This window comes from Myotis yumanensis, unplaced genomic scaffold (assembly GCF_028538775.1).
Source record: "Myotis yumanensis isolate MYYU_CA2020_CCGP unplaced genomic scaffold, mMyoYum1.0.hap1 SCAF_2, whole genome shotgun sequence".
NCBI classification, from domain to species: Eukaryota; Metazoa; Chordata; class Mammalia; order Chiroptera; family Vespertilionidae; genus Myotis; species Myotis yumanensis.
Window position 1 is genome coordinate 178,585,906 of NW_027223753.1, and position 15,425 is coordinate 178,601,330.

Consider the following 15,425-nt stretch of genomic DNA (forward strand, 5'->3'; position numbering starts at 1 on the left):
TGTTCAGTCAATTTGCATATTAGGCTTTTATTATATAGGATGTTAATTATTGTGCCTTCTAAAACTAAATTATTCCATCTAAATTGTCCAAAAATAAATCAGCCAATTAGGATTCAGGAAGGTTCATAATATCAATGTGTGTTGATAATTTTCTGAATATGTAATTGAGATGATCAAAATAGGTGCATACATGTGTTTACATTCATGTGTATTTAATATATTACATGAATGATAGTTAAATTAAATGTTTCTGGTTACACAGGTAACCTTTTATGACTTTATTAATCATCACTGTCAGATAATGTACTATCGGGTAATCCATGGGGAAATTGGCTACCTGAATTTTACCAAATTTTTAAAGCTTCCTAAAGGCAACATGTTTTAATCTCCTATTGCCCCTCACACATCTCTACTTACTAGTATTATGACATTTCATGTTCCAAATAAAGATTAAGTCACACCCGAGATGCTTTGTGAGAATCTCTACCCCCAAAACAATACTTTTTAATAAAACAGAACTTTCTGTAACAAAAATAAAATTATATTTTGCCCACAATTGAACTGAATTCTAAATCAAAGATAATAACACCTAGCACGTCACAGCCACTTAAATTCCAAAGAACTTATATGCATGTATAGACACACAATAGTGCAGTAGGCCTGGGGTGGGGGCTGGGGGTGGAGGAGGTGATAGGGGAAAAAGGGGGACATCTGTAATACTTTCAACAATAAAGATAATTTTTTAAATTCCAAATATGGTCATTAAAATAAAAACATATAAAAGTTATATTTTTAATCAAATTCTGGTGAGAGTTTCGTTACTACGGTTCTCGATGATCCAAGTTCTCTAGGTTTCTCGGCTGGCTCTCTAGCTAACTGCCTCTCAGTGTGCATCGGTCTCCTTCATTCCCCCCTCAGGTCCTCCGAGCACAGATCCCAGCCTGAACTGAGTGCTGGGAAAAGCGCCCTGAACGCCGAGTCAGCTTCAGAGCTGGAATTAGTGCCTCCAACACAGGTAACCGAGCAACTCCTCAAGGAACCCGTCTTCTCTCATAGATCATTTCTATCTTAAACAGTTTATTTAAATGTTCACAAAAAGTTCTAAGTATGTGTTCTATACCTTTTTTGCATGTGCTTTCTTACTCAGTTATCTGTCTCAGTGCTTAAAATATATATATATATATATATATATATATATATATATATATATATATTTGACTGACAAATGTGTTAATGATGTCAGTCATTAACTGTGTACTTAGCACTTTTTTCTTTTTCTACCATTTACTGTCCCATGACTTTGCAATACAAACTCTGTACTACTCCATTATTAGCACTATTGACGTAGCAGAGTACAAAGAAGAGGAAATTACATCTCACGTGTTCGTTTCCCTCTCTGCCTGTGGAACAAGGTACTTACACACCAGGATCCTGATTGACACGTTCAAATACATTTCAGGGAAGGAATAAATAATTAGAGGAGTAGCAGCAATAGTCATAGTAAAAACCACCATCTGTGGACTTTACTATGTGCTTTTCATGTGTGACATCTAATATGGAAATAATCCTGTGAATTATTATTGGCCTCACTTTAAAGATCCTTCAAAGGGTATCAGTGAAGTAAAAATTCTTTTCCAACTAATCACTGGTGGGAGCGGGTGGGAATAGGACCTGCCTGTTTACAGCTTGACTCTCAACTACAGTGTAACTGGCTTGTCTCTAACTAGTTACCACCTACAATCTTTTCAATTTCATTCTAGCACTTTTCAAGGGTACAGCTGGGGTCTAAAATCTGTACCTCTGCACTTTAGAGATCATCAGGGTGGAGCAAAGATTACATGTATTTACTTTTTGCCCATAATTGAACTGAATTCAATTTTTCAGTTCTCTGTCTAGATGAATCATAGCAAATCCTTTTAGAGGATACCAGTTATTTGTAAAGAATGTATCCCTTCATTTGTGTTTTTAAAAAACAACAACACTGTGTTTACTTATCAAGATTCCCTAAACTAAAGAAATTCATAATCTGAGAGGAGAGGAACCAAGATGGTGGCATAGGTACACACTTGTACTTGCTGCCTTGCACAACCACTGGACTGTCTGACATTGAGCCAGAACACGAGGGCGGCTTTCTTGCAGAGGTGCTTGCAGCAATCATTGTTTCTGTACGGGGTTGCAGGACACAGAGACCCTGGGACCTCTCTGAGGCAGAGCAAACTGGCAGCCATTGTGGTTTGCTCCACCCTGATGATCTCTTAAGAGTAGAGGTACAGATTTTAGACCCCAGCTCCACAAAGATCTCTTAAGAAATGTGTCTACATTCATGCACTTTGCAATTTAGTTGAAAATAAAATGGGTGGAGTGAAATAAGCTAGAAATTTTTTCTTGAGTTTATTAGATAAGATATTGAAACTAAAGGGATAAATATAGTGTCTGAGGTGAAGTAAAGGGATAATTACAATAATATAAAATAATATTGAATGTATGCTAAGTACATATATTAGTTCATTTGATCCAGAAAAAAAATGGCTCTATGAGTTAATGTATTAGCCTTATTTTATAGGTGGGGAAACTAAGGCACAGTAAGATTAAGAAAAGTGTCTATCCACCCACAGTTAGTAAGTTAAGGAGAGAAGGAGGACAGGGAGAGAGACAAAATGGAAGGCCCCTGGCACCCTTCCCAGGCCACTAATAGCACCCGCTACAGACACCTCATCCTCCATAAGAGGCGATAGACATTACTGCCCCCAGAACTCTCCTGGGAAACAAGTCAGCTAACCTCCGGAGCAAACACCCCTGGGAAGCTTAATGAATCCTAAGTGTAGCATGAAAATGTATTTTCTTCCTCTGTGTTCATTCTAAATGTATCTTTTGAAAAAGCAAATTGATCGCATTTATTAGAGAAACATTTCTTGATAAATGCATTCGAAATTTAGACCTGACTAAAATAATTGGTACTGTTTCAAGAACTGGAATCCTTGGCACAATGAATTGGCACTAGAACATTTGTTTCAGCAGCAGGGGGTGGCTTGGCACAGGTGGGCTGCTCCACAGGGTGGGAGGGGCAGGAGATCACTGGGGTCCTGGTTGCCCATGGAGCCCACTATGCATGCATCTTATTATTCCAATGGCTGCTCTCCTGCTGATTGTTGGATTTCACCTCACTACATTGTCCTACCACTGACCTGCCCATGTACCTTCAAGCAAACACGATGTTCTACCCTAGCCGGTTTGGCTCAGTGGATAGAGTACCAGCCTGCAGAATGAAGGGTCCTGGGTTCGATTCCAGTCCAGAGCATGTGCCCAGGTTGCAAGATCAATCCTCAGTGGGGGTGTGCAGGAGGCAGCCAATCAATAATCCTTTCTCATCATTGATGATTCTATCTCTCTCTCCTCTCCCTTCCTCCCTATATATATTTTAAAACCCACAATGTTCTTTGGAAAACATGTATGAGATTCCCAATATTGTCCTCCAAAACAATGTAAAATGCACTATGACAGTTCTCTGTCTAGATGAATCATAGCAAATCCTTTTAGAGGATACCAGTTATTTGTAAAGAATGTATCCCTTCATTTGTGTTTTTAAAAAACAACAACACTGTGTTTACTTATCAAGATTCCCTAAACTAAAGAAATTCATAATCTGAGAGGAGAGGAACCAAGATGGTGGCATAGGTACACACTTGTACTTGATGCCTTGCACAACCACTTCAAAAGTACAACTAAAAGACAAAACGGATATCATCCAGAACCACAGGAAGGCTGGCTGAGTGGAAATTCTACAACTAGAAGGAAAGAGAAAAGCGCATTGAAACTGGTAGGAGGTGCAGAGGTGTGGAAGTAAAGTGCAGAGGTACAGAGGCACGCACGGAAATGGGCTGGCAACTGGGTACACTGTTGTCTTTTTCAATCAAGAGGGATACAAGCTCCCAATTGTTCTGAACTCCAATTCCAGGCGAGACTCTGGGGACCCAGACTCATACGGGGAGAAACTGGACTGTCTGACATTGGGCCAGAACGCGAGGGCGGCTTTCTTGCAGAGGTGCTTGCAGCAATCATTGTTCCTGCACGGGGTTGCAGGACACAGAGACCCTGGGACCTCTCTGAGGCAGAGCAAACTGGCAGCCATTGTGGTTTGCTCCACCCTGATGATTCCCTGAGACCCCACCCCACCCAATTTAAAACCCCACCCAAGCTGTGAGCAGAGGCTATTGCATATGAATGGCCTGTTCTTTTGCAATCTAAAACCTAACAAACTGCAGGGGGGTCAAAGATCACCAAAGCTTCCAAAAGAAGGCCTAGACAGCAGCCTGCATTGCTTCACATCTGGGCCTCATCTAGGCACTTCCAAACCCCAAACAAAGAGGAGAAATCTGAAGATCACTCTGTAGCTTCTGCTGGGTGGCCTTAGGCAGTGGCTGACTTTGCACCTCCTTGGAGATCCAAGAGCCATTGTACCCAGTGGTCAGAGTGGGACCATCCAGATTACAACTCCTCAGATCCATAAGGGACACACTCAAGGGGCAGACTCAGTGAGCACCAAAGCCCCACTGAAGCAAGTCCTACTCCATAAGGGTGTCTCCCCACAGAAGTTCTCCCATTGTAGACACAGCTGGTCCTCACAGCCAATTGGCCTGGTGGTCAATTCCTCCCAGTGTTACCAATAGCAATCAAGACTTAACTACAACAAGACTGTGCACAAGGCCCACAAAGGGGTGCACCAAGAGTGTCAACCTCAGGTATTTAGGGACACCTATCACACAAAGCCACTCTATCAACACAGGGAAGCAGCCAAAATATGGAGACAAAGAAACAGGTCACAAATGAAAGAAATGGAGGAAACCAAACGACTGGATATAGAGTTTAAAACCATGGTTATAAGGTTACTCAAGAATCTTCTAGAAACTTCTGAGAAATTTAGTGAGACCCTCAAAGATATGAAAAAGGAACAATTAGAAATTAAGCATATACTTACTGAAACAAAGAATAACATACAGAGATCCAACAGCAGACTAGAGGACCCCAAGAATCAAGTCAAAGATTTGAAATATGAAGAAGCAAAAAAACACCCAACCAGAAAAGCAAAATGTAAAAAGAATCCAAAAATATGAAGATAGTATAAGGAGCCTCTGGGACAATTTCAAGCGTACCAACATCTGAATTATGGGGGTGCCAGAAGAAGAGAGAGAGCAATATATTGAAAACCTATTTGAAGAAACAATGACAGAAAACTTCCCCTACCTGGTAAAAGAAATAGACTTACAAGTCCAAAAAGCACAAAGAACCCCAAACAAGAGGAATCCAAAGAGGACCACACCAAGACACATCATAATTAAAATGCCAAGAGCAAAAGACAAAGAGAGTATTCTAAAAGCAGCAAGAGAAAGAAAGTCAGTTACCTACAAGGGAGTACCCATACGACTGTCAGCTGATTTCTCAACAGAAACTTTGCAGGCCAGAAGGGGGTGGCAAGAAATATTCAACGTGATGAATAGCAAGAACCTACAACCAAGATTACTCTACCCAGCAAAACTATCATTCAGAATTGAAGGTCAGATAAAGAGCTTCACAGATAAGAACAAGCTAAAGGAGTTATTCACCACCAAACCAGTATTATATGAAATGCTGAAGGGTATTCTTTAAGAAGGGGAAGAAGAAGAAAAATGTAAAGATAAAAAATATGAACAACAAAGTGACAACAAATACATATCTATCAACAATGAATCTAAAAATCAAGTGAATAAAAAATCTGATGAACAGAAGAAACTGGTGAATATAATAGAATCAGGGGCATAGAAAGGGAGTGGACTGACAATTCTCTGGGGGAAAGGGGTGTGGGGAGTGAGGGAAGAGACTGGACAAAAATCGTACACCTATGGACAAGGACAGTGGCGGGGCAGGGGGTAAAGACATCGGGTGGGGTGAGAACCAGGTGGAAGGGAGCTATGGGGGGTAAAAAGAGGAACAACTCTAATAATCTGAACAATAAAGATTTATTAATTTTAAAAAAAGAAATTCATAATCTTTTAGTTGTAATTCCATCCTATGGTTAAACCAGGAAAATTTCATGAGCTTGGGATTTAATCATCTGAAATACTGAGTCATTCAAATGGAGCAGAAAAGGATAGACTGATTAATCTACTTTGAATAGAACACAAAAGTATGTTTTTGCTGTCAGAAGCATACTGTTCTTAAATGTATGATCTCTTTACATAGATAAAATGATGAAGGTAGTATAAAAACTCAAAACTGACTTGCAAGCTAGTCAGGTAAATAGTTTCAGCTCAGTCAGGTAAATAGTTTCTGTCCACTATCACTCAGATGGTTCACAGGAAAATACAGGGAATCCTTTCTTCTCTCTCAGGCCAACATAAAGTATCGTAGGCTCAATAGGTAAGCAGCTATTTGCAAGCCACATTTTAAAAAATCATATTTCAGAATTAAAAAGTGGAAGTTCACAATGAGAAGAATTCTTTTTTTTTTTTTTTTTCGCTAAAAGTATTACAAAGTGTATTACATAAGTGTCCTTTTTTCCCCCCCGCCCTTGACAGACCCCTGCCCTCCCTTACCCCCCAGTGTCTTATGTCCATTAGTTATGGTTATATGGATGCATACCAGTCCTTCGGTTGATCTCTTAATCCCCTCCCTCCTCCCCCCCAACCCTCCCTGGCCTTCCCACTGCAGTTTGACAATCAGTTTGAGGCAGCTCTGCCTCTGTATCTATTATTGTTCAAAAGTTTGTAGTGGTCTTTATTATCCATGAATGAGTGAGATCATGTGGTATTTTTCCTTCATTGACTGGCTTATTTCACTTAGCATAATGCTCTCCAGTTCCATCCATGCTGTTGCAAATGGTAAGAATTCCTTCTTTTTTACAGCAGCATAGTATTCCATCGTGTAGATGTACCACAGCTTTCTAATCCATTCATCTACTGATGGGCACTTAGGCTGTTTCCAGATCTTAGCTATGGTGAATTGTGCTGCTATGAACATCGGGGTGCATATATCCTTTCTGATTGGTGTTTCTGGTTTCTTGGGATATATTCCTAGAAGTGGGATCACAGGGTCAAATGGGAGTTCCATTTCCAATTTTTTGAGGAACCTCCATACTGCCTTCCATAGTGGCTGCACCAGTCTGCATTCCCACCAGCAGTGCACAAGTGTTCCTTTTTCTCCACATCCTCTCCAGCACTTGTCGTTTGTTGATTTGTTGATGATGGCCATTCTGACAGGTGTGAGATGGTACCTCATTGTTGTTTTGATTTGCATCTCTCGGATGATTAGTGACTTTGAGCATGTTTTCATATGTCTCTTGGCTTTCTGAATGTCCTCTTTTGAAAGGTGTCTATTTAGATCCTTGGCCCATTTTTTGATTGGATTGTTTATCTTCTTTTTGTTAAGTTGTATGAGTTCCCTATAAATTTTGGAGATTAAGCCCTTATCAGATATGACGTTGGCAAATATGTTTTCCCACGAGGTGGGTTTTCTTGTTGTTTTGTTGATGGTTTCTTTTGCTGTGCAGAAGCTTTTTATTTTGATGTAGTCCCATTTGTTCAGTTTCTCTTTAGTTTCAACTGCCCTAGGAGCTGTATCAGTGAAGAAATTGTTTTGGCATATGTCTGAGATTTTGCTGCCTTTGTATTCTTCTAGAATTTTTATGGTTTCCTGTCGTACATTTAAGTCCTTTATCCATTTTGAGTTTATTCTTGTGTATGGTGTAAGTTGGTGGTCTAGTTTCATTTTCTTGCATATATCTGTCCAATTTTCCCAACACCATTTATTGAAGAGACTATCTTGGCTCCATTGTATGTTCATGCCTCCTTTGTCAAAAATTAATTGAGCATATTGGTTCGGGCTAATTTCTGGACTCTCTATTCTATTCCACTGATCTATATGTCTGTTCTTGTGCCAGTACCAGGCAGTTTTGAGAACAGTGGCTTTGTAATACAGCTTGATATCTGGCATTGAGATCCCACCTACTTTGTTTTTTCTCAGGATCGCTGCAGCTATTCGGGGTCTTTTTTTATTCCAGATGAATTTTTGGAGAGTTCGTTCTAGATCCTTGAAGAAGGCCATTGGTATTTTAATGGGAAGTGCGTTGAATGTATAGATTGCTTTGGGTAATATGGACATTTTAATGATGTTGATTCTACCAATCCAAGAACATGGTATGTTCTTCCATCTGTTTATGTCTTCCTCTATCTCTTTTTTCAACGTCCTATAGTTTTCTGAGTAGAGGTCTTTTACCTCTTTAGTTAAGTTTATTCCTAGGTATCTTAATTTTTGGGGTGCGATGGTAAATGGGATTGTTTTTATAATCTCTCTTTCTGAAAGTTCACTATTGGTATATAGAAATGCCTCGGATTTCTTGGGGTTAATTTTGTATCCTGCTACATTGCCAAATTCATGTATTAAGTCTAGTAGTTTTTTGATGGAGTCTCTAGGGTTCTGTATGTATAATATCATGTCATCTGCAAATAAGGACAGTTTTACTTCCTCTTTTCCAATTTGGATGCCTTTTATTTCTTCTTCTTGTCTAATTGCAATGGCTAATACTTCCAGGACTATGTTGAACAGGAGTGGAGAGAGTGGACATCCCTGTCTTGTTCCTGTTCTTAGGGGAAATGGTGTTAGTTTTTGTCCATTGAGTATGATGTTGGCTGTGGGCCTGTCATATATGGCTTTTATTATGTTGAGGTATGATCCTTCTATTCCCACCTTGCTGAGAGTTTTTATCAAAAATGGGTGTTGGATTTTGTCAAATGCTTTTTCTGCATCAATTGATATGACCATGTGGTTTTTTTCTTTCAATTTGTTTATGTGATGTATCACGTTTATTGATTTACGGATGTTGTACCATCCTTGCATCCCTGGGATAAATCCTACTTGGTCATGGTGTATGATCCTTCTGATGTACTGCTGGATCCGATTTGCTAAGATTTTGTTGAGGATTTTGGCATCTATGTTCATGAGGGATATTGGCCTGTAATTCTCTTTCATTGTGTTGTCTTTACCTGGTTTTGGTATTAGGGTGATGCTAGCTTCATAAAATGTGTTTGGAAGTGTTCCATCCTCTTGGACTTTTTGTAGTAATCTGAGGAGGATAGGTTTCAGTTCTTCCTTAAAAGTTTGGTAAAACTCCCCTGAGAAGCCGTCTGGTCCTGGGCTTTTGTTTGCTGGAAGCTTTTTGATGACTGCTTCAATTTCTTCCATCGTTATTGGCCTATTGAGATTTTTAGATTCTTCCTGATTGAGTTTTGGAATGTTGTATTTTTCTAGGAATTTGTCCATTTCCTCCAGGTTGTCTAGTTTGTTGGAGTAGAGTTGTCCGTAGTATTGTTTAACAATCATTTGTATTTCTTTGGGGTCTGTTGTTATTTCGCCTCTATCATTTCTGATTTGGTTTATTTGGGACCTCTCTCTTTGCTTCTTGGTGAGCCTGGCTAGGGGTTTGTCAATCTTGTTTATCCTTTCAAAGAACCAGCTCTTGGTTTCATTGATTTTCTGTATTGTTTTTTTGGTCTCTATTTCATTGATTTCTGCTCTAATCTTTATTATCTCCTTCCTTCTGCTCACTCTGGGCTTTTCTTGTTGCTCTCTTTCTAATTCTTTGAGTTGTAGAGTTAGATGATTAACTACCATTTTTTCTTGTTTTTTGAGGTAGGCCTGTAGAGCTATAAACTTCCCTCTCAGGACTGCTTTCATTGTGTCCAGAGGTTTTGGGTTGTTGTGTTTTCATTGTCATTAGTGTCCAGGATGTTTTTAATTTCTTCTTTGATGTCATCGGTAACCCAATCAATATTTAATAACATGCTATTCAGCTTCCAAGTGTTTGAGTATTTTGGGTTGTTTTTATTGTGGTTTATTTCTAACATTATGCCATCGTGGTCTGAGAAGATGCTTTTTATGATTTCAATCTTCTTGAATTTGTGGAGACTTTGCTTGTGACCCAATATGTGGTCTATTTTTGAATATGTCCCATGAGCACCTGAGAGGAATGTATATTCCGCAGCTGTGGGGTGAAGTGTTCTGAAGATGTCAATTAAGTCCATCTGATCTAGTGAGTCATTTAGGATTGCTGTTTCTTTGCTGAGTTTTTGTCTAGCGGATTTATCCAGTGATGTCAGTGGTGTATTAAAGTCCCCTACTATGATTGTATTGTTGTCGATCTCTCCCCTGATACCTTCCAGGAGTTTTCTTAATGTATGTGGGTGCTCCTGCATTGGGTGCATATATGTTTATCAGGGTTATATCCTCTTGTTGTATTGATCCCTTTAGTATTATGAAGTGGCCTTCCTTATCTCTGGTTATGGCCTTCACTTTGAGGTCTATTTTGTCGGATATAAGTATTGCTACCCCAGCTTTTTTTTCATTTCCATTTGCCTGAAAGATATTTTTCCATCCCTTCACTTTCAGTCTGTGTGAGTCCCTTCTAATGAGGTGGGTCTCTTGTAGACAGCAAATGTATGGGTCATGTTTTTTTATCCATTCAGCCACTCGATATCTTTTGATTGGACCATTTAGTCCATTTACATTTAAAGTTATTATTGAAAGGTACTTGTTTGTAGCCATTTCTATTTTTTTGTGGCTGCTTTCTTTCTGGGCTTTTTATTTCTTCTTTTTACACCAGTCCCTTTAGCATTTCTTGCATTGCTGGCTTGGTGGTGATGAACTCCCTTAGCCTTTTTTTGTCTGTGAAGCTTCTTATTTCCCCTTCAATTTTGAATGATAGCCTTGCTGGATAGCGTATTCTTGGATTCAGTCCTTTGCTTTGCATCACTTTGTAGATTTCCGTCCATTCTTTTCTGGCCTGATGTGTTTCTGTTGAGAAATCGTTTGATAATCTGATGGGGGACCCTTTGTAGGTAACTCTCTGTTTCTCTCTTGCAGCCTTTAAGATTCTCTCTTTGTCTTGTACATTTGCCATCGTTATTATGACGTGTCTTGGTGTCGGTCTTTTGGGGTTCATCTTGCCTGGGACTCTCTGTATTTGTGTAACTTTTTTCTTCCCCATATCTGGGAAGTTTTCTGTCATTATTTCTTCAAATAGATTTTCTAATCCTTGCTGCTCTTCTTGTCCTTCTTGCAGCCCTATTATGCGTATGTTACTTCGTTTCATGTTGTCCTGAAGCTCCCTTAGGCTCTCCTCCTGTTTTTTAATTCTTTTCTCCAGTTGCTGTTCAGATTGAGCTTGTTTCTCTGCCTTATCTTCTAACTCACTAATTCGGTCTTCTGCTTCTTCTAGTCTGCTGTTGAAACTTTCCATGGTGTTTTTGATTGTAGCTATATCACTTTTCATTTCTTCCTGATTCTTGCATAGGTTGTTGATTTTCTCATCCATCCGGTGAATGAATTGTACAACCATCATTCTGAATTCTTTTTCTGTCATGTTGCACGCTTCAGCTTCATTAATTTCCTTTCTTGGTGATTCTTCATTGTCTTTCCTCTGGGTATTGTGTCGTCTCTTCATTCTGATTATCTCCTGATGGTTCAAAGGTTGAGTTGCGTGGGCCTGGGCCGTGCGCAGTGGGAGGCTCCCACCACCCTAGTGTCACTGAAGAGCTCTGACACTAAGATGTGTGGTTGTTGTTGGTTGGTGGGAACCAGGCTCGCTCTGTGTCAGTGTTGCCAACACTCAATGTGGCCTCGCGCGTGCCCTTAGAATTAGGGACCCTGCCTGCACTGTGCTGAAATAGAGGCCCCCCTGACGCGTGTTTAGCACCAGAGCAGAGCCCCCTAGCTTGCGCCAGGAGTCAGAGTTCCCCAAGAGTTCAGTATCAGAGTCTCTGTTGCTTCGCGCAACCTCACCTTGAGAATCAGGGTCCCTGTGTGCCCTTGCACCAGGAATTGGATTCACTGGCTCTTAGTATGAATGCACAGGAAATCAGGATCTCAGGCGCAGGTGATAAGAAACACAGTCAAGTCACTGGTGCTTGGTGCTGCCTCCTGCCCTGAGAAACGGGGTTTCTGGGCCTGTGCTAGGCGGACAAACTCCCGTTCGCGCGATTGCTCCCAGCCCAGGGCTCTGATGCCAGCAGTGCGCACAGGATTAGTTCCTGGTGCTGTGCGCGTTTTTGCTCCCAGCCCAGGGCTCTGATGCCAGCAGTGCGCACAGGATTAGTTCCTGGTGCTGTGCGCGTTTTTGCTCCCAGCCCAGGGCTCTGAAGCCCGAAGTGCGCATAGGATCAGTTCTAAGGTGCTCGCGCACTTTCAGGCCAAAGTTTCTGCAGCGCTGAGGCCCCGGCAAGGGGTAGGTCTATCAGTTAGTTACTCTGGCACTGCCCGCGATCCTGGGGGAAGGGGGGATGGGCTCTGCTACTCACGGATCTGCAGCAGGGATCTCCGAACTTTCCGTGTCTGCAGGTCTGTAGCTGTGGTCACAGGTCTCTGTCCCCAGTGGCTGCAGGGTCCTGGTATGCGTCTGAGATCAGACTGGGTGGTGCTGAGGCCAGGATCCTAGTCTCAAGCAGCTCTGTTTCCCAAGATGGCGTGGTCGCTGTCCACAATGAGAAGAATTCTTATGTTGGCTCATTTTCTTACCAAGATGGGAGAAGGAAAGACATGGTCCAGTCTCCTCCAAATAGTGTTTTGAATACACTAATCAGAGTGGCAAGAGATGATAATAAATTACATAATCTCTATATATTTAAGAATATTTTTTGACACTTAAACTGTGTAATTAGTATTCCCTGGAGTTACATGTTTAAAGAAATCATGTGATCTGAAAAATTAGAAAGCATTTGAAGAATTGAAGAAAAACACAGAAAGTAATGGTGTAAAATTAGCTTTTTCCATAAATGGGTTGAGGTAGTGATGAGGCAAAAGAAAAAGAATCCAACTTCCGCTGTTGAGTGGTGGCTCAAGCATTTCTTCTCCTGGACACTGGCAGGGGAGCTCGGGACAGGCTCCTGCCAACCTAAGTTGGATTTCAGGAGACTGTGTAGCCGCCAGGCTCTTTAGTACTTAGTCACAAGCATGTAACAATCTGATTTTGCTGACTTTGGCGCCGCAAATGATTCCTTCTACATAGTTATAATTCCATCCAGTTGGTAGTGTCCCAAAACAGAACAATACAATCTTTGAGATGTAAGGGCAGATATGTTGTCTGCATTTTTAAAGGAGTGATGCCAAAGGAAGTGCATGTAATAGCCGTCATATTCTACACTTCCTGTGTGGATTGGGAAATATTTCTAATCTGTTCTTTGAAATGCTTACAATAATATTGGAAACTAATGCCCCCATTTTTCAGATGAGTGATGCATCTGAGAGAGCAGTCATTTTCCTCAGGTGACACAGCCAAGGAGGAGAGGAGCCAACCCTCCATGCACACCCATCCGCTTCTAAAGCCCTCGTTTTTAACCACACACAACCTCCAGTCAGCCACATCAGCTTATCCACATGAGACAACTCCCAAACCATCTATTTCCATTCTCATTGCAAGCTGGTTACTACATTTACAGGGCTAACATGAGTTCACGGATTTTTAAAGAATATTTGTCACTTTCTTCCAGAAACATTTTAAGATAAAGTAGGATTGTCATCTGATCTGAAACTAAACACAAGTTTGTGCTGCCCCCTGCCAAATTCATTCTCAAACTCTTACTCTTGGTGGCTTCCATTTTATTCCATACAGTAAATGGGACTGAACGTCTACTATTTACAAAGCGACAGCGAGGCAGTGAAAAAATTAGAAAGAGGGTTCTGACTATAAGAATTGTCAAGACCATTATGTCTAATAGAAAGAGTTAGGTAGTATACTATAAATGTAGTTTTGCTTGTTGGAAGACAGTACAGGAGCCACACCCACATTTCCTGTCCCTCCTGGACATACACAGTGAGCTACCAATGAGGAAGGAAGCGAGCAAAGATGGAAGAGAAAAAGAAAAGAAAGGCAAGGATGGGCAGGAAGGCCAGAAGGAAGGAAAGAAAGCTGAAAGATCATTTTCATCCCAGTAGGAAATCTGTATACAGTAGGTATTCAACAAATACTTGTTGAAGTAAAAAAAAAAAAATAAGAGAATGCTAGCAAAAAGCAGGAATAATAAATGCTTGTCCAATTTAATAATTTATAAGTTGTGGCTAATGGTTAAAGGGTAGAGAAAATATAAAGACAAAATTTAATTCTTGATCCTTTTGAAGCTAGTTTCAAAAATACTTTTTCAGTTATTGGTGGTAATAGACTGTCCGTTTCTTTTTGAAGTCAGCACTAATTTGCCTTGATGTTCTACAACATAGAATTTCATAGTTGGAGGGAGAGAGGAGCCATATGCTCCCTCTTTGCACAAAGCTCTGGGAATTTGCTCTTTACACTTAAGGTAGAGCTTTCTGTGTGCCTTTGATGATAAATGTCTGCTGACTGATTCAGAAAAAAAAAATCTGAGCATCTCAATGAAGCAAGTGTTTAAATGATCTGATGTCCTGTAAGAATCCAAGTGGTCTTCGTTAACCACTGAACAAAAGCGCTCTAGGCACAGATATTTTTAAAAATGTATTTCTAAAGTCACACCCGATAAGCACTAACAAGAAAGATGATAACAAAAGCCACATTTTATTGAGCACTTATATACTGATTCTTTTGTGTGCATATTTACATGAATTATTGTACTAATTTTTTAAAATATTTTTTATTGATTTCAGAGAGGAAGGTAGAGGGGGAAAGAGACAGAAACATCAATGATGAGAGAGAATCATTAATCAGCTGCCTCTTGCACGCCCCCTACTGGGGACCGAGCCTGCAACCTGGCATGTGCCCTGGTCCAGAATCAAACCCAGGACCCTTTAGTCTGCAGGCCAACGCTCTAGCCACTGAGCCAAACCAGCTAGGGCTGTACTTATTCTTATGTGGATTCTATAGGTGAATATACACTTTGCAGATGAGAATACTGAGGATTCTAGAGATTAATTGGTCCAATGTCACCAATTCGTAATAAATGGATTTGGCCCCAGGCAGTCTCCAGAGATTATGCTTTTCACGATTTTTATAGTGCAGTGATGGCGAACCTATGACACGCGTGTCAGAGGTGACAGGCGAACTCATTTTTTTGGTTGATTTTTCTTTGTTAAATGGCATTTAAATATATAAAATAAATATCAAAAATATAAGTCTTTGTTTTACTATGGTTGCAATATCAAAAAATTTTTATGTGTGACACGGCACCAGAGTTAAGTTAGGGTTTTTCAAAATGCTGACACGCCGAGCTCAAAAGGTTCGCCATCACTGTATAGTGTCACCCACGGTCTGCTAGTGGTTATATTCTTCTCTTCTACAGTTAAGCAGATCCCTTTTCTCCTTCCATTCCCTTTGAAAAGATGCTGAGCTCTTTTAAAGTGTATTTTGGTGGGAGATCTTTGGTAATAACGTACAGGTAATTTATGAGAAGCTACCAATGACTGGCTTCACGATTAGCCAACAAAGTTATGCTAGG

General features: G+C 40.4%; 1 protein-coding gene across 6 annotated transcripts in view; it reads left to right on the plus strand.

The window, feature by feature from the left end:
• The window catches only part of PEX5L (peroxisomal biogenesis factor 5 like), a 234,259-nt gene that overhangs the window by 162,517 nt on the left and 56,317 nt on the right, over window positions 1-15,425 (plus strand). For all 6 annotated transcript variants that reach the window (XM_070406751.1, XM_070406753.1, XM_070406755.1 and 3 more), the window contains one exon: window positions 919-1,015. In XM_070406751.1, coding sequence (XP_070262852.1) covers window positions 919-1,015 — 97 coding nt within the window. The remainder of the gene's footprint in view (window positions 1-918; window positions 1,016-15,425) is intronic.